This window comes from Grus americana, chromosome 1 (assembly GCF_028858705.1).
Source record: "Grus americana isolate bGruAme1 chromosome 1, bGruAme1.mat, whole genome shotgun sequence".
Classification (NCBI taxonomy): Eukaryota; Metazoa; Chordata; class Aves; order Gruiformes; family Gruidae; genus Grus; species Grus americana.
The window spans coordinates 94,957,000-94,983,819 of NC_072852.1; the positions used below are offsets into that span (position 1 = coordinate 94,957,000).

General features: G+C 40.5%; 1 protein-coding gene across 2 annotated transcripts; it reads left to right on the top strand.

The window, feature by feature from the left end:
* Positions 1–1,506: 1,506 nt before the first annotated feature.
* Positions 1,507–26,818, top strand: TFG (trafficking from ER to golgi regulator). 2 transcript variants are annotated; one of them, XM_054813857.1, is made up of 9 exons: positions 1,509–1,690; positions 5,027–5,130; positions 7,188–7,396; positions 12,611–12,694; positions 13,578–13,724; positions 15,225–15,392; positions 18,783–18,923; positions 23,461–23,550; positions 26,023–26,818. In XM_054813857.1, the coding sequence occupies exons 3-9, from the start codon at positions 7,213–7,215 to the stop codon at positions 26,391–26,393; spliced, it is 1,185 nt and encodes a 394-aa protein (XP_054669832.1). In that variant the 5' UTR covers positions 1,509–1,690; positions 5,027–5,130; positions 7,188–7,212; the 3' UTR covers positions 26,394–26,818. The 2 variants fall into 2 exon arrangements, with proteins under 2 accessions (XP_054669834.1, XP_054669832.1); XM_054813859.1 differs by lacking the exon at positions 23,461–23,550 and having other exon boundaries at positions 1,507–1,690.
* The last annotated feature ends 2 nt before the right edge of the window (positions 26,819–26,820 follow it).

Consider the following 26,820-nt stretch of genomic DNA (forward strand, 5'->3'; position numbering starts at 1 on the left):
TCTTTTTCAGGTTATATGCTTAATTGTAACAGGAACAACAGTTCAGCTCTTATCTACACGTGGAATATTTTGATCTTAATAATGTAGTGAACTTTGGTATTCTTTGTGATATGTGGGCTTTAAGGATCATGAAGTTTCTTCTTGTTAACACTTTGGAAACACTACTTTGATAAAGAAATGGATTGGAAAAGGACTGAATCATCAGTACAAAGGTATGAAATATGAATGGCAGAGAATGTAATGGATGGAAAATACCATTTTCCAGACCTCTTTCTTGTATTTTTTAAAAGTGAAAAGACAATTTTTTTCCATTGAAAATGCCCACATATTTCTAAATCTTTTCTAATACTTATCAAAGAAACTTCCTGAACTACGCCCCCCCCTCCTCCTCAAAATATTTAGAATTAAAAATATGTATCATATTCAGGTTTTTTCACCTCCATTTCAGTGTGAATAACACCTCCTCATTGCTAGTTGGACTTGTTGTTACACTCCTCTAAGCAGAGACAAAGAGCTAAGCAAAGGCAAATACTACAAAACTCAAACTCCTATGACATTTTTCTTGTCCCAGCAGAAATCGCCATTTGGAAGCCTTGCTTTTCAAGGCACTAAAGGAAAAGGTGTCTTTTCAGAGGCGTCTCTAACTCCAGGAAGTAACTAACTACAGTTGTGTTTTAGCAAGCTCGGCATAGCTTCTGTCATATGTACTAGCATGTGTAGCTTCACTTATAATTGAAGGCAGCAGAAATCTCAAATATCCTAGAGTCACAGAAGGTCCAGTTCCAGCAGCTCTGTAAGAGGCACTCTTAGCAGTCCATTCTTGCATCTTTAGTAGAGAAAACTCAGGAAATCAGCTTCAGATTCATGTTTTTCTCTCGTAGGTGGACAAGCTCTGAATGCAAGTCGAGAGGGAATGGAGACAGTAGAGAATGCCTGGAAGGATAGTCTTACGGGGCAATGACTAGTTGAGGAAGAACAGGCCCTGTGGTGGCTCTGTCTCGCAAGTACGGTGGAATTTTATGGCGGATTTTTCATCCCAGCACCGCCAGCCTACGAGTGTGAGGTCAAAGCTTGCATTTCGAAACAAATCCGCTGTTACAGGGCGCTATCGCAACTGTTTACTGTTGTTTCAGCCACGTGTCCCGTGTTTCGGCTGCGGCTGGACGTGCCGGGAGAAGGGTCATTACTCTTACCTCAGGGGTACGCATCAGACGGGTGACCGGCTTTTGTGTTCCGGGACAAGGGTCTCAAAGGTTTTACCCCAAACTCTGGCTATTTGGTAAATACCAGCTAAAACTCACCCCGACGGGGGGGGCAGAAAGGAGGTGACAAACGCGATCAGCGCCTGCCCAGACCGAGCCGCCACAGCGCCAGCGCAGCGCCACGCCCTCCCCAACACCCACCAACGGTCGCGGCTCGCGAGGGCAGGACCGGGCGTGCAGCGGCGCGCACGCCCCCCACCCGCTGACGCGTCGACGCGAAGAGGGAGATGGGGCCCTCGGCGGAGCATGCGCGCTGCGGCGCTGGCCGGGCTGGTCGCTGGAGTGCGCATGCGGGCGGCTCGCGCAGGCCCGGCAGTTGCAGGCGTCGCTGCAGCCCGTTCTCTCCCCCTGCCACGTACCGGTGGCGGCCGTGCCCGGGTTCGGACGGGGCGGGGAGCCTCCACCGGCGGGACCACGGAGGAGCCAGAGTAAGAGAGCGGGGCTGCTCGTCTCCCCTTCCCCGAGTTGTTCCCCGGGCGGGAGCCGTTGCCGCGTGTGTGAAGGCGGCGGGAGGGGTGGTAGCGGGCTGGGGGTGAGCCCCCACCCGCCTCCCCCGGCTCCGGGGGCGACGCGGCCCCTGGCAAACAGGCTGGGAGACCCCTTGCGTCCCCCCGGCGCGCCTGAGGGAGGCTGAAACCGCTCTTCGGCCTGGGGAATGGGGGGATGAGGGCTAGCAGAGGCCTCCCCTCCCTCTGGGAGGCGGATGTTCCCTTGCTCACCAAGCTTGGGAGCCGGAGGAACTGCAGTCTCCTCATTTCTCGGCAGGGAGTGACTGTGATCTGCTCCCCATTGGGTCGGGCCTGCACTTACTTGGAACTGGAGAAAAACAAAAAGAGCTCTTCTCTTTTATGCTCCCCTCCCTCGCCCCCCCCAGCTGTCTTAGGAAAACTCGTGGCTCTGTCGAGTGGGTTTGGGGACGCAATGCTGCTTGGCCCTGTTTCTGTATGCTTCATCCTGTTGTTCCTTGTCTCTGTCTTGAAAGTGAAGCAGGAATGCCTGTTCTTCCCTTGCTTAGTCAAGGCTGTTTTTCTCTGCTGCAATGCAAAAAGGGTAGTGAAATCCAGCACGGTTATGACATCACGGCTTTAGAAGGGATCCTGAAGTGACTGAGTTAGATTGGACAGTCACTGTCCACATGCACCATTTAGATTGGTGCATGATGTGAATAGAAAGTGCGCCAAGAGGGCTGGAAAAAAATCAGTACCTCCAAAACGCATGTGGTACACCAGAAAGGTTAGAAAGATGTCAGTGTGACTCTTACGAAAAATAATCTTTCTTAAACAGGAAAATATGATTTTTTTTTTTGGTTGGTTGGTTTTTTCCCCTCAAGGAAGTAGACACTGTGATTGGTTCTGTTAAAAAGCTCATTAGTGTGCATTCTGGATGTCTTCTCTGAAAAATTCTCAAGGAAATCATCCATTCAGCTATGTCACAGTGAAGGAAGAAAAGCTTGAATGCTGTGTAATTCAATAATTAGAACATTTCACATAGTTTTCTGTAACAGTTGCAACCAGTTGCAGTGTTTAGAATCTGTCTCATAAAACCTGGACACCTTCAAGCAGAATGGAAAAGTTGGACCAAAAAAGTGCATTTAAATGCTTTCCTCTTACTTTTTGTAATCATTTATAGACACACAGTGGATTTCTGTGATTAATGTTGGTAAATAAGAGGTTATAGTTCTGTAAGTGCATTACAGTAACTGATTTCCTTGCACAAAGATACAAACAATGCATTCAATCTGTTGAAAGGCCACAGGAGCTCAGGTGTGTCCACCAAAATGTGTGTCTTTAAGAATTATGGATGAAGTTCGATTCTTACTGTTGTCAGTTTGTAAGTGGCTTACATTATAATGCTAAAAAATCAAAATCAGTGCCCAGGTCTAATGTTTAAACAACATGAGATGGTAGCTAAATGAACTCTCTAAGTTAAACCACTCTTAGATGCGTTATTTGTATCCCATATTTGTCTGTTGCAGTAAGCTTTATCTGGAGCTGTAGCAAGATTGGGGTGAAAGGGGCACCATCTTCCTGCATTACTCATTTAATAAAATGCAAGTGAGGAATCAGAAAAGTAGTCTTTTCCTGTTCACCTGCTTAGTACGTCACAACAGGCTTACCCTCTCCCTGTCAGGAGTGAGTACAGCCCTTTTTAAAGGTGAACATTTCATACCCAGGATGAGGGGAGCAGCTGCCAGACTATGAGAACCAGAGAGGGGCTTTGTTTGGGGTTTGCTTGTGCTCTGCTTCTGTCCAATATGAGTTGAAAGAGGAGAGCTGGGAAGCCCAGTTTCATGTGGATGAGAGGAGTCTACTTTTTCTCTCTGGCTAGCAGCAAATCATCTAAAAATAAGATTGTGGATGTTTGAGATTAACTGTGTGTGCAAGAGAGAGACAAGGAGTGCCAAGTAGGGTACGTCTGTCAAGTGGGAGGGAGGAGCACATTTATATTCTACATTGGACTGGTCCGTATGCTAAATCATTGTCTTGTAGCTCTGGACATTAAGCACTTGTGTAATAAACAGGTGGACTGCATAAGCATCACACAGCTCATCACACAGGCTTTCCAGCAGAAAAAGCACAATCTTAAGCTGAATGGAGGGCAGCTCATATTTTTATGTGGTTGTGTATTTCTGACTGCATTTCCTTCTTGCCCAGTTTGGTAGCTCTTCTTGTGGGAAAGTGGCATTACTTCTTTTCTCTTGATAGTCTGTCCTAATGCTATGCAGTCTGTCCTTGAAGAGACACTACTTGCCACAGAGGCTTCAGCCTTAAGCTAAGAAATGGAGTTCTAGGTTTTTTCGTACCGCTAAATCAATCAAAGTTTATTTTCTTTCACTTGGGGTTTTAAGATGGAGGCCATACAAATAAATACTTTGAGACTGTTGGGAAGATCAGTGTCCTGGAAAGGAACACATTACTGCTAGAATTCCTACCTGCAGTTACAAAATTTAGAAAAAATAAACTTCTATTCTAAATTTAAAACTCTTGTTCAAGATCTGTTTTTGGTTGAATTTCAAAGTCTACAGTACTCCGAAGTGTACATTACATTATGGATAAAACTGACTTTCTTAAGTTGGGTTTATTTGTTAAGATGTTCTACAGTGAAAGATCGATGTGAGGTTGTCATGATTTAACCCCAGCCAGCAACTAAGCCCCACGCAGCTGCTTGCTCACTCCCCTGCCCCGGTGGGACAGGGGAGAGAATGGGAAGAGTAAGAGTGAGAAAAATTCGTGAGTTGAGATAAAGACAGTTTAACAGGTAAAGCAGAAGCTGTCAACACAAGCAAAGCAAGGAATTCATTCACCACTTCCCATAGGCAGGCAGGTGTTCAGCCATGTCCAGGAAAGCAGGGCTCCATCATGTGTAACAGTTACATGGGAAGACAAACACCATCACTCTGAAAGTCCCTCCCTTCCTCTCCCAGCTTTACATGCTGAGCATGATGTCATATGGTATGGAATATCCCTTTGGACAGTTGGGGTCAGCTGTCCTGGCTGTGTCCCCTCCCAAGTTTTTGTGCACCCCCAGCCTGCTCACTGGTGGGGTGGTGTGAGAAGCAGAAAAGGCCTTGACTCTTGTGTAAGCAATGATGAAAACATCTCTGTATTATCAAGACTGTTTATGGCACAAATCTAAACCATAGCCCCATACTAGCTACTATGAAGAAAATTAACTCTATCCCAGCCAAAACCAGCACAGAAGTATACAATTCTAAGGAAGTGTGACTGTAAATAAATATTTCTTGTTTTGTTTTTTTGATGCAGCTTCCTGTTTTCTGCACTGATAGTGCATGGCGGCTTGTCCTAACTCTGTTCTGAAGTAAGGTGGGAAATCTGTCCAATAATCCAGCATCAGTAAGACAGACAAGGTAATGATAAATGTATGTTTTTGGAAAGGAGGTTAAAGAAAACCTGTGGATGGATGCTGTTTTGTTGTAATGCTTTAAATTAAAACAAACAAACAACAACTGCAAAACTCTGTGCTTTTCAACCAACTTAGTTGATGTGCCTGCAGTCAAGACTCCTACGTTGCAAAACACGAATAATGCATTAGCAAGCATTAACAATATTATAAACTTCACTGTTTAATCACAGTGTCACAGCAACCTGGCTGTGTTAATTGCAAGTCCCTTTTCTCTGCAATTAGACTGTATCTACCTACCTCCTGTCATGTCTGATTAGGAGAATGAGTTTTGTTCAGTAGTTGCTTGTCTCTTTTTTTTTGGATGTCATGGGACTAAACACATGGATTTGCATGAAATGTTTGCTTTATATTAACTACCAAAAAAATCTCAGAAATTGAATTACAATCATCATACTACATCTTTTTAATGCAAAACATTGCCATTGAATCAGGACAGTTAAACATACATAGGTGCATCAGCGTATGATGTATTAAAGGCTTTAGCTGAGTGTCTTATTTCTCTGGTAAGAGAGAAATAATTTTTCAATGCAGTACTTTAAAAATAGACTGACCAAAATAAAATTCAGTTTTCTCATAAAGCACTGTGTTATAACATCCTTAAAGGTAAGGGAGAAGTACCTGCAAATCTCTACCAAGAATTCTTTTTGCACGAGAGAATCAACAGCATGCTTGCCTGCACATGGCTTTGGAAATGTCAATTTTGATGTGTAGGGCTGCCTGCTTTTAAGATTTCCGGTATTTGTACTTCAGATGTTAAGATAACTGCTTCTTTAATTGCTCCTCATTCCAAATCCTGTCCAAAACAGTGAAGAAAGAGCAGGATGTTTGACTAGCTATCTAGACCTTTTTTGTTCGGGTTGTTTGGGTTTTTTTTCCCCCATTCCTCTGTTCAGTAACTTCTCTGTAGTTTCTGTTTTTCTTTTAAACATAAGGCCTTTGTGGTTTTTTTTTTTAAAGAGAGATGCTGCATGCAAGGTGATAATTTTTAAATTGTCTTATATAAAATGTTAAAGATATAACTCTGAAGTATATGCTGTGTGCTGCTTGGATACAAGATGGCTTTGTTGCACTTCCATCTCTCTTAAAGTGCTGAAAGTAACCAACTGTTCTGACCATGTACACTGCACAAAAAATATGTGGTTCTGAGTCTAATGAGTAGCTAATGTGTAGTCTATTGAGCAGCTTTTAAAAATCTAAAATCTTGGTTAAAACATCTTAGTCTAAATTTCAAAAAAAGGAAAAAATTTATATCTTCCTTTCGGGAGTGGAACCCTCAGTGTGTTCTGATCATGCATATAATAAAATCAATGTTTAGCCCTTCATTTATTTGTTCATGAAATAATGCATGATTCAATTTGATCCTCTTAAAGGCACCTAACCACCTGTAATCTTTGAAATAAGGTACTTTGTTCTGGCAGTCTTTTCTTAAATAAAAAAAGAATAAAAATAATAAGGTGATAATGTAACCAGTATGATGTGGTAAGGCTGACAACTTTTGCAGCAATTTCACTTGCCCTGAGAGAGAGATATAGACGTGTATCTCAAAAACAAATCCTAGGCAATATTAGTTCCTCCATAGCTTTTTTCCATGACAGTTTACAGCTGATACCTTGGAAAAAAAAAAACCAACAAAAAACCAAAAAAAACCCCACCAAAAAACAAACCCACCCAAGTTTGAAATTTTGAAGTGTCACACATGTTTAAAAGCTGTCTGACTTTTAAAAAAAAAATATTTACTTTTAAATTCTGAGCACTGGGAACTGCGATAACTGTTAATTTGAAGTGTTGGATCTTAGAGTTGTTCTTTGCCTGTGAACTCAGTTAATGTATCAGGCACTCTACTGATCAAGAAAGTAGTGTGTCATAGAATGCATCCGAGAGGGGTTCTCTGGAGAGCTTCCTAACAGTAATGCTTTCCAAAGATGGAAAGCTTCAGAACTGTCATCAGATACATTTAAATAATTAACAGTTTAGTTTTCTAAAATATTTTGTTGTTAACAGGTTGGCAGGTGACAAGGAATCCACCATGAATGGGCAGCTGGACTTAAGTGGCAAGCTGATCATCAAAGCTCAGCTTGGAGAGGATATTAGGAGAATTCCTATTCATAATGAAGATATCACCTATGATGAATTGGTGCTAATGATGCAAAGAGTGTTTAGAGGAAAACTTCTCAGCAATGATGAAGTCACAATAAAATATAAAGATGAAGGTAAGGTTTAATTGCTGCTGTTGAGGTTTAATTACTGCTGTTGCTATGATATGATTTATCTGTGAACAGAAACTCTGAAATACACCTCTTCAAAATTCTTTGAGTTCATTGGCAAATGAGAGTGATTTCTTGTGAAATCCTTTGAATCAGACGGTAGAAGCTGTATCTCTTGTGCTCATGCTGTCTTAACATAGTATTTCCTCCAGTTTTTCTGAAAAATCAGCTGTCTGAGTTTTTGCTGTTGCAGGAAGCTGATGCTATTGCAGGTTTCTCTTCTGTCTGCTCATTTAACCATTTTTGTGTTTTCAGTGATAAAATGGATTTGAAGGTGAGGAGTAAATAAACATGTATAAATTAACACAAGCTCTTATAAAACTTTGAAAACTTCATTTATCTAGTAGTAATTCTTGATTATGTTTTCCTCCATCAGTAAAGATTAGAAGAAACTTAATTTAACCTGAAATAGTTATTAAAAGTAATCTTTCTCCGATGTGACAGTTTGAATCTGTTGGACATTGGTTGTTTCAAAGAAAATCTCGATCGTTTGTGCTAAACAAATGCAACCGTAAGAAAGAAGGGCTTCCACAGAATGAAAAGGACCTTGTTTGAGTTGCGTAGAAAGAGAGTTGTGGTTTGGAGGGGTTTTCCTCTTTGAATGTCAGTGTGGGGCATGGATAAGTTATTTAATTTGGGACAGAAGGGTGGTATTCATAAAATGAAACTCAGAATGAAGTGATAAAATCCAGAGTCTCTTAGATCAAAGACTGTGTGATAATTATGCTGGTGTGCAGTAAAAGAGCCTTCAGGTTCGTTTTTCTTAATAGTGCTAGCTGTCTGTGGTACCTAAAATGTCAAGTAACTTTTGTTCATACATCTAGGCAATAAAATTTCACTTTGAATGACCCTGAGACAGTTTTTTCAGGTTCATGAAGCTTTTGAGACATACTACTCATCAAAATTGATATGCAGTGAAGGGCTGATATTTTGGGTCTTGATCTCTAGTGGGAGAGCGCTCAGTGGATTTGTGGTGGTTTTGATTTTCCTCTTATCACATAATCTATTTCTTTTTCTGGAATGAGAAAGGTGAAAAGAAATTGATGGATGCTTTTTCACTAGGTTAAAGCTTCTAGTCCCTTTTTTGCATTCTTACCTGTTCTTTAAGTATAGTGCTCTGTTTTTCTGTATGCTTCTATCTCTGTCTTTTTTTAAGAAGATAATCGTGTGTGGTGGAGACTGTAATTATGGTTTCATTCTTTGATTGTCTTTCACAGCCTAGAGACCTCCTCCTTTTAATTTTAGCTTTCTTAGTGGAGTAGTAGTACACTCTGAGACAGTCACATGTATATGTTATCCTAGCTGATCATAACTACCAAGAACATTTGAACATTGTTAATATCAGAGGAAGTTGCAAGTTATGAGGGAAAAGTTAACAGAACTAGGCTTCATTTTGATTGCCCATGGTATTCTTGACTTTACTTCTACTAAGCTAAGATTCTTCTTTAAATCTATTTTGGTCATTAGAAGCATTGGAATATATACATTCTAGCTATTTTTGTTTTGTTATTTATCCCTCCACACCTGGAGGAACGCTTGTCCTCATCTGTTATGAGGAGATTTCTTAAGTTGATCTAAAGACTTCCACTATTTCTACAACCTCTATCTGGGTACTCTCAGAATTCGTGTGTATGCTCTGAGCATTCAGAAGAATCCTTCATCTGCTCCTGGCTTTGTTTCTTGTTGCTGTAACATGTGAAGTTAGTGATCCTCAGGCCTGGATATAGGATTTTCTACGTAAAATTTCTGCTAAATACTGTGGCTTTGTATCTTCATCAAACTGTCATGATCCTTGAATCTAACACATTTTGTTTTTTTTCAAACTTGTATGCTTACTTGGAGGGGTTAGGAAACTTTTAATCCCAACCCTTTCGTCTCTGGATTTGTAGACTAAGGTAGTCAGAAGCATATTCCTAAGTTATATTTAGGTTATGTGATGCTTTTATTAATTATCACGGGAAAGAAGTTTCAATTTGATTACTGCCTTGTGAGTTAGGTTTTTATATTCAAGCTGGGCATCTTGCAAACTTGAGAACTAAGGAAATTGCTCTATTAGGTGTGAAATAATTTTCATGTCCTGCTTAAGGTTCTTGAATATGTAGTAAAACCCAATGTCTACAATAAAACCCAAACAACCCAAACAGACCAGTGAAGACTTCCAGCAGTGAATTGATACGAATCAAAGAGTAGAATTGCATCTTAAGCACACAGTGTTACCGAGTTACATATGCTAAAGCCCCTATGGAGCCAATAATAGAAACTTTGCTGCTTTTTTTTTTTTAAAGATAGGCTTGAATTTAAAACTAGAGTGCCTAATGTGAGATTGGCCTTTTTCGTTCTTGTTCTTCATTACCTTGCAGTAGAAGTTGTGTCTTTGTGTCAGAACCAATAATGAGTTATTAACTCGTACTGCATGTAATCACGGTAGTGTGCCAGTCAGTAATGTTTTTATCTTCCGTAAATTTACCAAAGTGAAGGAAAACTACGTTTTGGTGGTGGTGTGTTTTTATTATTTTTTTTTTTCAAAATGGAATAGAAAAAAAATATATAAGGGTAGATAAAGCTTGTAGATAAGGAAGCATAGCTGGCAGGGTCAAGGATAATGAGGCAGATTCCTAGTGTTGTAAACATAAAAAAATTCTTCTAATTACTAATGTCATAAAAATTGGAATGCATCATGATGATGCAGAATTAATGCTAAAATGCTTTCCAGTCCATTTGTAAGTTAAGGGAGTCACTAGCTTATACTAAAGAAAAATAAAATAATTGACGTAGGAGGGAATATTTAGGGTACGTGCGAAATAGTGAGTGAAAGCTTGTCCTTTGTGAAAATGAGAAAGATAAGTTCTTGAAATAAGAAGATTAGTAGAGAAAATAAAGGAAAGTCTATTTTACTTTTCAGTAGAAAATAATTAACACTGTATATTCCTGTCTATATCATGATAACAGAAATTAAGCTTCATTGACATTCCTTAAAATGAAAAGTTTGTTTGATAAATCTAGTATACTTAAATTGCCTGACTTGTATGGCTTGACATACACATCTACTGTATGAATCCTAGCATATGCTCTACTTGGGTAATAGCTTGAAGGCTGTCAACAGGCATCATAGAACTGACTTTATGCATCTAACAAGATTCTGTATTTGGTGCTTTTCAGCCTTTTTTTCTGCTAGCAATTTAAAATAGAAACTTTAATCATTATTCTTAATGCCTTCAACATAAATGTTAAAATAGGTAAGGGAGAATAAGATGGAATGATCTGGATTCTTTTGGGTGACATTAATCCATGTAAACCACACGTATTGATACACATGAACTGTTCAGGACATGCATCTTTGTTCAGGCAGTGAATCTGAGTATTGACTGGTATGACACAAACGCATCATAAGATGGTCTGCCAATGTTGTGTATTGGCAAGAGAAGTAATTATCGTGGAATAGAAGGGCTTTGTGTTAAGACACCAGTGGATTTTGGTGTCAGCGTTTAGGAAAGGATACCGAAAAGCTGGAGGAAGTGTTTGAGTTAGAGGGACACTCCACACACACCCCCCCACCCCCCCACCCCCCCACTTTACTGCCAAAGAGAAAGGACTGTTCAACTTTATGAAAGTTACTTGTTTGGGGTCTGACTGTATACGTCTTGTTATGGATCATAGTGGCAAACAGAGGCGCTATTATCTTCCCCTTCCTGGCACACGTGAGGCCTCAGTTTTGCTGCCTGCACCCCAGACTAAAAAGACTTGGAGAAACTGAAGAGGGTCCAGCAGGACACGGTGAGTACAGTGAGGGGCCCAGGGCAGGTTTCTGTGTCTGCCACAGAGCCTCCTTGTACAGTGTTTTAGGTAGGAACATTAGTAGCCCGGAGTCGCCTTTGTTCAAAGCTGTTTGTCATTTGTCTAATGCCATTGTTTCTGAAGGTGAAGCTTCACTAGGTAGTGTCTCATCTGGGTTCCCAGTTCATCAAGTTGTTCTGGAAGGAAGGGTTCCTGCTATCCCTTCTCTTTCCTTCTGCCAGTACACATTTTCCTGACAACGCGTTCCCACTCTTTCCTTTGCACTGCCTAATTTGTGTTCATTTAATCTATTAATAATCTATTGAATATATAAAACCAGCAGAAATTCTGTCCTGTCAAAGCAAATAATCTTGTTTTATCTGTGATCTTGTTGAGTAAGCAAAGATGTTGTGGTGGGTTGACCCATGTGAACGTGGATTGTCTTGACTAGGGTTAAAGATTGTGAGATACCAGACTTAATGTGAACTTAGTATCTCTCTTAGGTATTAATAGGATTAAAGATGTTCAGTGCTTTATGCATAGCCCTTTGTATCTTAAGAATAAAGGATCCCATTCAGGTCTAATATAGTTTCTGTTTCTGATGGCAATGTGCAAATTCATTAGGATGTATTTGGATGGGAGTTCCTCTGAAATATGACACACAAAAATAAATGGCTAAGAGTTGAGACTTCAAGTCAGATTCCTGGTTTGAGAGAAAAGTTTTCTTCTGACAACTTTGACGTCTTCATGTCTTCATTCCTATTTGCATGTTGAGGCTGATAGATAATTTTACTATTCACTTTTATTTACACAGGAACTTTATTATCATTCCCTTGTTGAAAATCAGTCTTGCACCTCAGTGTTCTGAGTATAACCTGTGAAAGTGTTCTAGTTGCTTAATGTTTTCCCTTGATAGTGTACGCGTTTGGTTTGGTTTTGGTTTTGTTTAAATTGAATTGGGATTGGCTTGTGCCATCTATCTTGATTCTCCTGTCTGTTCAGGAACAGCACAGTTTTGGAGCCTCTTGGAATAGACTTATAACTAACTGGCATCATCAATCTTTCCGGTGTTTGGACTTGGTGAACTCTTCCCTCTAATGTTTCATCCTGTATGTGAACATAAAAGAATGATGAGCTATATGGAACTTGCAAAGGGCTAATGTCAGAAGGCTCCCTTTTGGAGCCAGTCATGCTTCTGTCTGCCTTCTGTACATAATTTCCCTGCATACTGACTCTCACTAAAATAATTAAAATTTTTTTGCTAGTAACTTCAGAATCAAATAGGGAAAGTTATTTTTGAGTAATGAAGTAACGCTTTTGCCCTAGCTTGAAGTTCAGTAGTTAATAGGCTTTGTTTTTAATGTAACTTTTTCATGTTCTTTTCAGATGGAGATCTGATAACAATTTTTGATAGCTCAGATCTTTCCTTTGCAATTCAATGCAGTAGGATACTTAAGCTGACATTGTTTGGTAAGTATAGAAGATTGTTTTGGGTTTGGTTTTTTTAATAATGTTCATTAAAATGCAGGCAGTGGGCTTCACTGAAAGGTACTACAAACTTTTCAGTTTGTCACCTCAGAAGAATGAAATCAGTAAGTCAAAAATACTGGATTAATACATGGTATCTATTTTCTCTCGTTTCATGTGGCATCTGAACTTACGGAAACCAAAACTATTTCTTTTTGTAAGATTGCTTAAAGTATTTGGCATACATATATATGTAATCAATGGTTTTTTTCTTAACGTAATTTCCCATATGACCTTCCACTTGATACCCTTTGTGGGGTTTTCTTCACAGGTGCATGAGAAATTTAAAATGATTATTATCTTGCAGTGTTACTAGTACACTGCTAAAAACTAACACTAATTGCTTATAATTGAATAGATTTTAACATTTATCCTTTGGCCTTTGTATAAAATAGTTCTTTATTTTCAAGCTACTATTGGTAAATTAGCACATAGTTCCAAGGAATAGTAAGCAGCCTTTAACCTGAACACTGACCTTATTCATGAATTCCAGCAGTGTTGTGTATGCTGCATTAGTTCTAAAGGGACAGCTTTCCATGACCATGTATATTTGTGTTGTTCAGGGTATATTCGTGGAAATGAGTAAACTTGCTGCAGACTTTACTGCAGTTCTGGTACTGTGGATTATGCTGAACTGAGTATATTAAAGGAACAGTAAGCTCTAGAACGAGTTCAGTCTGTGTTAGCTAAACTTTGTCACTTTAAACTCCACAGATGATGATGATGCTACAAGCAAGTAAAAGTTGGGATTTTTTTTTTCTGAAACTTTAAACTGGATGTCAAAATGTTACTGCAGTCTTAAATTTATCTAATTGCTGTTTTACAGTGAATGGACAACCAAGACCCTTAGAATCTAATCAGGTGAAATACCTGCGTCGAGAGCTGATAGAACTTCGCAATAAAGTCAATCGTTTACTGGACTGTTTAGAACCACCAGCTGAACCAGGGCTTTCCACTAGTCTGCCTGAAAGTGGTAGGCAGCCTGGCAAAGAATTGTTTGGTTTGATTTACAGAGTTGTGTGCTGTTTAACAAAGTAAAAAGTGAAGGCTTGAATACTGGTTGTGATTATTCTTAATTGTTGCTTGATGGTTCAGAACTTAATTTTTAATGCTTCAGTTATTTCACAGGCAGTATTTTTATTCAAATTATCTGGAATAAAGCACTTAGTTAACTTAGGAATAAAACTTCAAAGTCTGAGTTTTTGTTGCAATGTATGAAAATGCTGTAACTAACACTTGTGAGTCATGACAACATTTTGAAAGGGCTTTGAGCTGAATTAATAGTTTGTTGTTGCTGAAGAGTTCTTGCTCCCAGCTGAGTACTCCCACTGCTTACTTTGGGCTAGCTCTGGTGCTTATCTTGTCATGTTGCTAAGCAAGTTTGATTCACTGAAACAGTAAAAAGCAAATTCAGCAAAAATTATATCCACTTCTTTTGCCAGGTTAGGAAATTGAATCCACACATTTTGAGCTCAGGCCAGCATCAGAGCTGTCTCAGGGTAAGCAGCACAAGGGTGCAGGCAGGGGTGGGAAAGGATTATCGGGGGAGGGCAAAATGGGGAAGGAAGTCTTTTTCTCCCAGTTTTGAGGCATTGATCTCCTAGCTTAGGGCTGTTTTACTGTAAAAACAATACATCTGTGTGCTTAACTACAGATTTGGGGTAATCTGGACACAGAAAATCATAACACAAAGTCACGGAGTACAGTGTTCTGAGTGAAAAGGTGAACTAAGAACTCCAAGCCTTTCTTTTGGGAAACACTGCTTCTGTATTTTACACTTCAGAGTTTTATTGGTTTGGTTGTTTAAAAAATTCTCAGCCCCTGTTCCTACAATGTAAGCAATTGCTAATTTCAGTGGAATACCATGGATTCTGGTTATAAACCATTTGGAAGGAGGTTAGGGTGATGATCTTAGAGTGTAAACAAATTTAGCCAGTCTAAACCCTGTCTGCGCTTGCTTGTTTTTAAGAGAAAATGTAGCACTCGGCTAGGTAAGGGGTTTCTGAGTGATTCAGTGTTACATGTATAATTGCCAAGAGATGATTTTCACCTGTCAGCTGAGGAAGAATTCAGTGAGAAGGGGATAGAACAAAACAAAAACTGCAGTTGATAAAATACTATAATAAACTGGAACCTATCCTGTAAGTTTTCTTAATTTTGAAGTCTCTGTAGGCAAGTCATACCAGAACAATTTGAAGCAGGAGCCTTGTACCTTTGAATTTAAAGTAAAGTGATACTGATACTCCACAGTGTCAGTGTATCTTTAAGTAAGCAATGAAACCTAAGCTTTGTGATTCATCACAGTTTCAGATATATCAGTGATTCATCACTGTTGCCCTGCCATAAGCATTTCAACAGTTAAAATGTTTAAAACAACCCACAACTATGCAATTTTGAAGATGCTGTAGTACAGTATATATGCATGACAGTGTTCAATTCTCAAGAATTAATAACTGGGCATTTTGTTTTGTAGATGCTGTAGACGGTAGGGAAGAAAAGCCTGCTGCTGCCGACTCTAATGTTAAGCCATCAACTCAAGTTATAGCAGCAAGCATGTCTGCATTTGATCCGTTAAAGAACCAGGATGAAATCAGCAAGAATGTCATGTCAGCGTTTGGCTTGACAGATGATCAGGTGTCAGGTAAGAGTAGGTCTTGCATAAAGGAAAACAAAACCTGTTCGTAATTGATGACTCATATTTTGGTTTGTAACAAAGCATTTGTATTTTGGATGTATTAAGCTGTGTTCTGTATTTACTGTTTCTTTTCAGAATTCTAAAACTTCCTATGTTAAGGTGTTGCAATTGTTTGCTAACTTTTGTATACAAAATGTTGAAATGTTGCTGTTGGTTTTAGCATGGTGTTTTAGCTTGGAGTGGAAAGTGATTTAACTTTTTAAATTTGAATTACTTAAAGCTATTGTGTAGAGTAACTTAATTGGTGTCCACCAGTGATAGCGGAACAGTATCCACTGCTCTGCCTTAAGGTTTGATCTTGCAGTTCAGCTTGTGCTCCTGCCTTGTGCTTCTGCTGTTTGGGTCAGCCAGAATGTTTTGTACAACCTCACCTTTTCTCTGTTTCATTTCAAAAGTAAATAGTCACAGCTTTTTTACTGTTAACAGAAAGGTATAACCTACTTGTCTGAATTGTATTTATTCTTGAAGAGCTGCATGACTGTTGGCCCCACCTAGTAGTAGAATGCTAAACTGAATGCAGTCAACTTGGGACAGGATAAATTAAGCTATAAAAGCAGCATAGAATGTAATAGGGTGTGTGATGCAGAATATAGAGAAGTGATCTTGCACAGAATCCACGTACATCTGGCAAGGTTTAATGTAACATTGAAACCTGAAAACTAAACTGCTGTTAGGTAACAGGATTTGCTATGTACTCTCAACTTTAGAGCAATGCGGTGGGTTGATCCTGGCTGGGGGCCAGGTGCCCACCAGAGCCGCTCTCTCACTCCCCTCATTCACTAAACAGGGGAGAAAAGGCATAACGAAATGCTTGTGGGTCGAGATAAGGACAGGGAGAGATCACTCACTAATTATCGTCACGAGCAAAACAGACCAAACTTAGAGAGGGAATTCATCTAATTTATTACTAGGCAAAACAGAGTAGAGGAATGAGAAAATAAAATCAACTCTTAAAACACTTCCCCCCACCCCTCCCATCTTCCCGGGCTCAACTTCACTCCCGGCTTCAACCTTCCCCCCCTCAGCGGCACAGGGGGACGGGGAGTGGGGGTTACGGTCAGTTCATCACACGGTGTTTCTGCCACTTCTTCATCCTCAGGGGGAGGACTCCTCTCATCGTTCCCCTGCTCCAGCATGGAGTCCCTCTCACGGGGTGCAGACCTTCAGGAGCAAACTGCTCCAGTGTGGGGTCCCCCACGGGGTCACAAGTCCTGCCAGCAAACCTGCCCTGGCGTGGGCTCCCCTCTGCACGAGTCCACCGGTCCTGCCAGGAACTTGCTCCAGCGTGGGCTTCCCACGGGCCACAGCCTCCTTCAGGTGCCTCCACCTGCTCCGGCGTGGGGTCCTCCACGGGCTGCAGGTGGAATCGCTACACCCCCTCATCCTTCCTCCATGGGCTGCAGGGGGACAGCCTGCTTCACCATGGCCTTCACCACGGGCTGCAGGGGGATCTCTGCTCCGGCGCCTGGAGCTCCTCCTCCCCCTCCATCTGCACTGACCTTGGTGTCTGCAGAGTTTCTTACATCTTCTCACTCCTCTCTCCAGCTGCAAAAGCTCCCTCTCTCTAACTGTCTTTCTACTTCTTAAATATGTTATCACAGAGGCGCTGATTGGCTTGGCCTTGGCCAGCGGCAGGCCCGTCTTAGAGCCGGCTGGCATTGGCTCTGTCAGACACAGGGGGAGCTTCTAGCAGCTTCTCACAGAAGCCACCCCTGTAGCCCCCCCGCTACCAAAACCCTGCCACGCAAACCCAACACAAGCAAGTAAATTTTATGTGGCGTGTGAAGTAATGAATGATACAGATGGGCAAACTAAGAGCAACTGGAGCTTGTTTCTACAGCATGGCTGCTTTGGCAAAAGTGTGGAGTGATAGGAATAGATCTGCACTGCGTGATTGCAACTGTGCAGGATCCAACATTGTACCCACAGACAGAGTGGCTGTCTTCAGATTGGGGTACTGGTCTGTGGATCAGGCCTATTGAGTCATCTCTTCCTCCATTGCACATTTTGGGTATTGTCACAGCATCGTTATTTCGCAAACCAGATAAAGGTTTGATGGTACTTGAAAACTTAGTGGGCTACCTCTGAACAATGACGTGATAGAGTAGAATATGCAGTACAGCTAGCATAAAATTGGAGCTAATTTTTGAAGGAGTGGTTTTGTCTTTTGGTACAAAGCCTTGGTGTCAGTTAATGCTTTGATCATAACATCAGTGATACTTCAGTGTTAATGTGTCTACATAATTGTTCTGATAGAGTGAACTGACTTGACCATGCTTTGAATGTACAAAGAACTTCAAGAGAGGACCATTTAAGCAGGATATAATAAAACCTATTTCTAAAGCTTTAATCCTGCAGTTATGTATATAAAGGCAAAACCAGAAGTAGGCAGATTTGATTAATTTTCCCCCTAATAAGGGTAAAATGAAAACATAATTAAGAGCTTGTTGAATGCATGTTTATATTGTGTAAATATAACTTTCTTAAAATTGAAAGTGTATTTGCAGCAAATTTAATATTGTGCTTAACTTTAAGCATGTATTTGAAAGTAGTGTGTCATAGGTAGCATTCATATAGCTACGCACTGGAAAGATCCAAGCTTCAGCTCCCTTGTTTCTAACAAAGTATTTTGCATTCAATTGTAGTATATTATACCTGTTCACGTGCATGTTTCAAAACTTCTCACTAATGTAGAGAAAATCTGAATTTTCTGTTTCCATGCTTTCTTTGGGTGCTAGATGGAATATTTTCAGAATCATTAAAGCAGACAATTGCTTTTAGACTGAAGCCTGCCATATTCTGCCCAGGAGTGTGAATTTAATACATTCCTTGGAGGTTTTCTGTTCACATGCTGTATGACTGTTGGTAAAATACTTTGTTGTCTGGACCCATGTAGACCACAGTAAAACACTAGTGCATTTTCACACAGCCTTTCATCTTTGCTCCAGATGAGAAAGGATAGGTACGTAGGTGCATATTCTACCCAAATGTAGCAGATCTTCAGCATATGTGTGCAAGGTTAATGCTTCAAAGAGTGTGGAAAAAACATGTTGTCACGCAGGGTTTTATCCCACAGATGGGTCACGTTCCTTGGAAGGATGAAATATGAGTGATCTAGAGACAGGTGGAAAATCCCCCAAAAAATATTTTCAAAGGAGAGTTTAGATGTGCAAATATATTTAGTTTTAGCCTGGATGTGATGCTCAGATAAAAATCTATGGAAAACTGGAAAAAAATGTTAAAAACTTTGCAAGGGAATAGTCTTGTCTGAGATATTTTTTTTAATTCAAACTCTCTGTTCATTTCATGTACTGTATTTTGGTTTTATTCCCCTAGGACCACCAAGTGCCCCTGCAGAAGAGCGATCAGGAACACCGGACAGCATCGCTTCCTCTTCTTCTGCAGCCCATCCCCCTGGTGTTCAGGCACAGCAGCCACCATACCCCGGAACACAGCCACAAGCTGGACAGGTGGAAGGTAAATAGTAGACAAACATGCTGCTTAAGACGTGAATGGAGTCTGAATCTGAGTAGTCAGTAGTTAAGACTTCCAATTAGCAGACCCAAAGTTGTTACCAAACTGCAAATTCATTTGTGCCACTCGGCAGGAAAACCTTTTTCCTCACATGCAGTTCAATATAGAAACGGCAGGTGGAGCAGTAGCTTTATTTAAAAGGCTAAGTGATGTAACATGAGGAGGATTTTCATGGTACTGTTTTCTACTTGCATCTGTGCTCATTTTACTATAAGGCAGATTTGTATACATTACACTTTAAAGCTGTCTCAAAACCATAGTTCATTATTATATACTCTTTGTGTTGTGTCAAGCTTTCGCTTAGCTAACAGTTTGTTGGCTTGTCTACTATGAATTAAAAATGTTGTTTACTCATTGTTTTTATCTGAAAAAACAGAGCCATTACTGCACTGCTTCTTCACTATGTATGGCTCTGAGCTAGTCAGATGAAACTGTATAACTATCTTGTATTTATTGTAGTTTTCCCATGTAACCCTTGAGAGCCTCACTTGACTCTCCTTTAAAGCTTAAGGTCTTTACTATTCAGATTCCTTTGTACAATGCCCTTTTATATGTTATTTGACTTCTACAGATAAACCTATTCAGAGGTTTGCTACATTTGGGCATCATTTTTCTACTGATATTTTCTAAGAGCACTGAGCCTTCAGACCTGCGTAGTTCTGGATGAAACTCTGGAATTACTTGCTACCTCTATATGAAGTATAATATAGTCATTTCTGTGTTAGTGTAGAAACAAGTTACTACCCTCTGCTGCTTTCTGTACAGATATAATGCTGAGATACATGTGAGAGGCATTGCTGAGCTTGATGACAGTATCCACAGTCACTTGGAATATCCTGGAATCACAGAATGGTTTGGGTTGGAAGGGACCTCAAACATCACCTAGTTCCAACCCCCCTGCCATGGGCAGGGACACCCTCCACTAGACCAGGTTGCCCAAAGCCCCGTCCAACCTGGCCTTGAACACTTCCAGGGATGGGGCATCCACAGCCTCTCTGGGCAACCTGTTCCAGTGCCTCACCACCCTCACAGTAAAGAATTTCTAAAGAAGGGCATCAGTAACGTTTTGATTGGGCAGAGTATTTGAGCAACTTGTAGTTAGGCATAGTATTTAAGCAGGCATGAATGCTGTTGGTTGCAGTGGACCTTATAAAGCACTTGTTTTGCTGCTTTCAGCTCTTTTTTTTTTTTCCTGCTTGCTTCTCTAAATTAGTCAAGTGATATAAATGAGACAGCAACAGACATCTTTTGTAGCTTAAATATCAAACGCCAAACAGTTGTTATATATATGTGCGGAAGTTACTTCTGGGAAAAAATGCTTCAGGTTCTTCTGTCAGCAGCTAGAAAACTTAAAAAAATATACTCTCAGCTACTGAACTTGTATTTTATGAATTTAGCCTTTTTACTTTAATACAATAAGGTATGAGGCTTTAAGTGTTGATGTTAATCTAGAACTGAAAAAAGTGAAACACTTAAAAGCACTAGCAGCAGTAGGTTGGAATCCTGAATGGCTGCTAACACCAGGGAAGGGAAAAAATACTTATTTCAGCAAAACTCATTTTACTTAGGAAAGAAGTTGTCTGGGCTCATGTTTCAGAGTAGATGTAATGATTTTTTTCGAATTTGGGTCAGGGAAAGTATAGTGGGGGGGTTTTTTGGTTTGGTGTGTTTTGGTTTGTTTGGGTTTTTTTTTAAACCACTGAACTGTGCTATACCTTTGCCCAGGTCCTTTTTTTGCATGTAAAAGTACAACAGCACTAATTATGAAGGCTTTGGTCTGTAGTTTATGCAGTTTTTATTACTGCTGCTGAAATATCTGAGTAGTGATTATATTTTCTTCACTCTATGGCTAAAATAGGCTGGTTCAGTTATTGGGAAGAGAACAGAAGTCATCATTGCACTTTGTTCATCAGAAATACCAGTGAGAGTGCTTATGCTGTGCATTGTATGCCTATGGTAAATAGCAGTCTCTTACCAAAGCTGGGTAATGCACATGTGATTACCAGCTTCTGAAATTTTTTTCATAAACTAAGTTGCTTTTATCCAAAGTGTTGAAAGACTTCCCTTTGAAATGTGGAGTAGCTTTCCATACTTCACTGTTTGCTAGCACCTCAGTCCAGTGGTAATTTGGGGACCTGTGTTGTCCTGTCCTGCTCTCCCTTCCTGCCCTTCTGCAGCTGAGTTGAACCAGTGCAGGGCTTTGGCCCAGCCAGAACTTGGGATACATTTTGATGGCTAGGTTTTCAACAGGATTGGCTCGCACAAATGGCACTGCTGGTACAGAGCACGTTCTTGTTAAAACTAGTTTTAAAACTAGTTTTAAAATACTAATTCACTTTCTAAAAGACCAAAACACCCCAAGCTGTGCTTCCCCTCCCACCCTTCCAGGATTTTGAGGATATAAGTAAAATGGTGATGCCAGTCATGTGTCAATCATTCTGGTATATCAGGGATTGTTTTTTAATGGCATTCTTTGCCAATAAATGATGTTATGATGATTATAATTGGTTATTAGTTACTATTTGTGAATACCAAGTCACCTCACCTCTGTGTGCAGATACTAATGAATGGCTTGCCTCCCTTGATAGTTTTAAGCGTTTGCTAGTTTGAATTAAATCAGTACAAGAAGGATGTTTCAGTATAGTGCTGTCTCTCATGGCATGCTTGTGCTTTTGTACCGCTAAATCCAGTTACTTGAACACACTCAGGAACCAATTATGGACAGATGTGGACACTTTTAGTCTTTGCTAAAATAGATGTAAAAAGTCTGTTCATGTAAGCACTTCATGATCTTCTAGGGAAAAGAATGTTGTGTGACCTCTTTGGTCTTTTTTCTGAATCAAGCTAAAATGGCTGTTTCGGTGCACAGGAACAAGGGCAAATGCTGGCAGATCCTTGACTGCAAAAGTGCAAAACCAGACACTGATGCTGTAGCTCCCTTGTTTTCAGAGTAAAATCCAGTGAGAGGGAAACTGTGTTTAAGGATCCCTGACTGCATTCATGGCTGTAAATTAAGAATGTTTTCTTGAATGGCACTGGAACACCTCTCTGCTCCTCACTAACACTTCAACCCTGGTGAAGAGAGCAAACCTTTTTGGAAAGCTTTGGAAAAACTCCATGGTGTTTCTTTCATATCCCTTTACCTGGTGTCTCCAGCAGGTGCCAGTGTGATCTCTGTGTTAGCCTGTAGGTAATTATGCCGAGACAGGCAGCCTCCTGGTTGTTCTCCCAGAACTTCCCATAACAACTGAGTTTAAGAAACAGAAAACAATGCATTCCAAGTTTCTAATTTTGAGTTTATCAAGCTAACAGGCTTAAACTCTCTTCAAGCCTTGTGTTTAGCAGCCTTTTCATCCCACAATAATTGCATACCAAATACAATTTTAAAGGGACTGTAGCAGTATAAAACATTTTGAAAACCTTAGCGTGAATGTAAAATACCGTTGCTTTCAGCTGCAAGTTCTGCAGAGAAAAGAAGAAATGAGGAGTTCTGTTAAAGCAGCCTGCACAGGGGTCTGGGGGACTTGGAGCAGAGCCGAGTTGCCTTGGTCTTGTACAATTCAGAAGATACAGCTTATAGTATATTTATACAGTCTGCTGATCTTTGCAGAATGAATAATTGTTACACTTTACAATAGTAAAGTTTCCATGTCTCTTCCCGTTCAGCTAAGCTTTAGTTTTGGCAGGTAATTGTCTTAGTTCTTTGTACCTGTTATTAAATTGAAAAACAGCAGAAGCATAAAGCCTAAACAAGGCCCATAGGTTAAGTCTAAACAAATATTCTGCCTCTTCTTGCCAAGAAATTGGAAGCAGTGAATTTAGGAAAAATTAGCTTTGAGTTGGAATATCTAAGCTTAAGAATGTATGGTTTTGTTTTTGCTTTAGGGTGTATACCCCTGGGTCTCTTAAGAAAACTTGGCTTACAGCAAGTCAGATACTAAGCGATGGATGAGTTATCTGGCAAATGTGGTCAGAATAAATAATGTACCACTCTGCTTACAGTACTTTGATGCAGAAATGGTCTTAAAACCCTAATATAAACAGACAATCTGAAGACATGTTTAACTTTTGAAGTACTTTAATTTACAGTGTAAGTTTTGGAGCAGTTATCAAGACATTTAAAGATTCCTGCTCTGTTACCTGCCAGAGTAGCAGTAATTAAGGTGCATGGCTTCTACCATCCTCTGAAAATGTGAAATAGTAAGCCCCACATACCAAATTAGAACTATTTATTCTGTTGGAGTCAAACATCATTTAGTCTTCAGAACAGCATGGTTCAGAAACTAACATCTGTAGATTGATTTCAGTTGGTAATTAGGTAGAACATACTCAAACTTCATGATGTTCAGATTTTTTGAAGTTTGTATATGTTGTGAGAGGGTTTGTTTTTGTGATTTTAAACTGTTAGGATGTTGTTCAGTGTGTGTTTACAATATAGCTAGGATACTGGGCTTCAACTAAATAAGTTTTTAATCCATAGGTCAGATGTATCAACAGTACCAACAGCCGGGTTATCCTGCCCAGCAGCCGCAGGCTCAGCCTCAGCAGCAGTACGGTATGCAGTACGCAGGTAAGCAGCTCTCAAACGGTGCTGTAGCTGTAGAACCTCTTCTTCAGTGCCCGACCCTGTGAGCTTTGGTTCCCGAACCTGTGGGGCAGGTCAGGGTGCTGACCAGCCCAAGTGCCTGTGGGTCTGAGGGGAACTGGCACCATTCAAAAATTACCAGTAAGAGAATACTGTAGCTGTCTGTATTTTTAATATGTAGTTGGAGTTCTGGTATCTCAATCCTGCTTGATTGTGACCAAAAGCAGACTTCATTATCAATCAGCAGAATGCATAGCTAGAAAGGCAGGCAAAATGCATCACCTGAAGTACGTGCAGTCTTCAGGATTAACTTCTGCAGTCTTGGGATTCTAGTGAGTGAGTGACTAAAACATCCTGATTTAGCTTCCTTAAAGACTGGAGGTATATAAAGATGGCCCCTATTTCTAATTTATTGGTGTGAACACTGATTATAGTTGCCATTTAGTATATCCTTAGCTATTGTAAATACTGTAATTTCAGAGAAACTTTCAAGTGATAGGGTTTTTTTTTAGTTGTTGATTTTACTGACACCTCAAGTAAAGGTGCCGGTAGACTTTTAGCAGAGGAACACTTCAGTGCAGTAGTGGTTTACATGCAATCAAATATGAAAAGTGGGCTTTTGCATATACCCAGAATAAACTTGACTTCAGAACTTGCAGTTATTTTCTTTAGAAGCAGCTGGCATCTAGTAATGCATGGTACACGCTAGGAATCATAATCCAGCTGAAGTACAGGGATGAACCTGTAACAGCAGATTCTGTAACAAATTGCAAAGTTGCTTAATACTTTTAGAAAATGATACAAAGCATTTATCATTACTTGTTTTAAACAATCTTCCTTAAACTAAACAAAAGACTCCCATACCATTAAATGACTCAGAATAGAGCCTGTATGGCTCTTGTGTGTGTAATATATACAGTGGGAGTGCATCAGTTTTGATGCAGATGAGAACACTTGCAGAGCTTATGAAGAAATTTCATGTTTATCTTGGATAAGAACCCTTGAAAACTTGGAACTGAAGGTTTGTGCCTCAGCCCTTGTTCCTGTGCACTGTGCGAGAGCTGCTTGATTTGGGTCTCCAAATGGTATCTTGTTCTCTGCAGATTTCTCACCCTCACATTTGTAATTAGAAGACAGTGACAGACTTTCTGAAGTCTAATTTCAGAAGAAGTAACGAGCCCGTTGGAAGTAGAAGGGTCTATCTGACTTTCTTTAGGCTTAAAAACTGAGGGGGGGGGGGGGGGAAGGAGTTTCCATCTGCTTTCTAGTCATACCCTACCATCATCTAATTTACTATTTTACTAGAGAAGTTCCTGTGAAAGCTGTAGCGCAGTGCGAGTTCTGCATTCTAATCAATAACATCTTCCAGTAAGAATGAAATGCCACCAGAACTGATCTGGGGCTCCTCTGTTTCTCATAACTTATTTCAAAATTAACCTAATCTTTCAGAAACAGGTCTTTTTTATTTGAGGATCAATTGACAGCAGCCTTTGAAGATCTTGACTCATGGGATTTTTTGTTGTTGTTTGTTTTGCTGCTGTTCCCATGAGTGTTGTCTCCTTTTAAACCCATGTCCCACAAGAGCACGATCTGTGCCCACTCTAGTAGACCTCCTAGGCAACAATGTGGTTACTTACTCATGGTAGTTAAAAAACGGACCTCTCAGAGATTTCTCATGAGTAAATTTTGACTCCAGGTTCAAGGTGAGTTTCAGAATTTACTCCAGTGCATTCTTCAATCCTTACTCTTTCTGTTTAGGGCTGTGCACTTTTAATAATTTGTGTGTCTGGTGTTTAATGCTGACAGGATTCCAGTCACTGGAGAGGTTTCATTGCAAGTAGCTCAGGTGTGTTTCATGATGGATAAAAGTAGCTATTTCTTCATAAAAGGCCTTTGTGTCATTTTAAAGTCTTCAATAAAAGAAATTCCTTTTGGAAGCTGGTTTTACACAGAAAAGTTTGGGACATGTTTAAATGGAAGCTTTGTACTAAACTATTGTGTTCTACACAACTCTTTCATATTTAACCCTAAAGAACTGAAAACAGCTATGCTTTTACTAAAGGTTAAATGACTTATGTTAAACCCTAATGCTATTTTCATGACAGTTTAGTTTTGAGTTTTTATTTGGGAAATAGGTTGTGTTTTGCCTCATTTGCCAGTGAAGACTTCTCATTTTTTTGTGTGACATGATGGTAAAATACTATTTGTCATTTTTTTAATTTGTCAGTTGCGGGAAAACTATTTTACACACTATTTTCACTGTTGCTGTGCTGCCATGGTAGTGCACCAGAAACCAGGCAGTGTGCTTTTGTGAAAGGCAGGAAGACTTTGCAGTTCATTCTTGGTTTGCCTTTTCTGTGCTTATTGCATGTGTTTGTGTTTGTCACCATAAACAAGCAAAGGTCTTTCTGGTTCTTTGCTCTCTCTCTCACCCCACCTTGCTCTTTGCCTTTCCAGCAGGCTACAGCCAGCAGCAAACCCCCTCGCAGCAAGCCCAGCAGCAGTTCCCGGCCTACAGCCAGCCGGCGGCCCCGGCCCCCGCCTTCCCCGGGCAGCCGCAGCAGCTGCCGGCACAGCAGCCCCCGCAGTACCCGGGGGGCAGCTACCCCCCGCAGCCCTACACCACGCAGGCCTCCCAGCCCGCGCCCTACAGCGGCGCTGCTCCTGGCTCCCAGGCGGCGCCGGGCACCTACCAGCCGCGGCCCGGCTTCACCCCCCCGCCCGGCAGCACTATGACCCCCCCGCCCAGCGGGCCCAACCCCTATGCCCGCAACCGGCCTCCCTTTGGCCCCCAGGGCTACACCCAGCCGGGACCTGGCTACCGGTAAGGAGGTGCTGCTGAACCCAAATGATGGGCATGTACGATTCCATCCCAACAGACTCCAGGATTTTTAATTGAGATTCCAAAACCGTAATGAGGCAAAAACTATAGCTGTTCGTTAAATTCTGCTGGGGGGGAGGGCAAGGACCAAACCACCCTTTCCTGCTTTAAATTGTATATGCTTCCTAGTTTAATTTGGGGCTGGGTTGTTTTTGGAAAACACTACCTAAATGTCTGTAAAGTGATTGACATTCTGGTTTGCCTTGTTTGAAGGATATGAAGATGCTAGTTGGAAGTTTAGCCCACTTATCAGGCTTGTTTTTACTAATACCATGATGTACTAAATTAGATTCATTCTGGAGGTAAAAGTAGATATGATATATTATAAATTGTAATGCTCACATGGAAAAACTAATAAAAACCCTGAATCTATT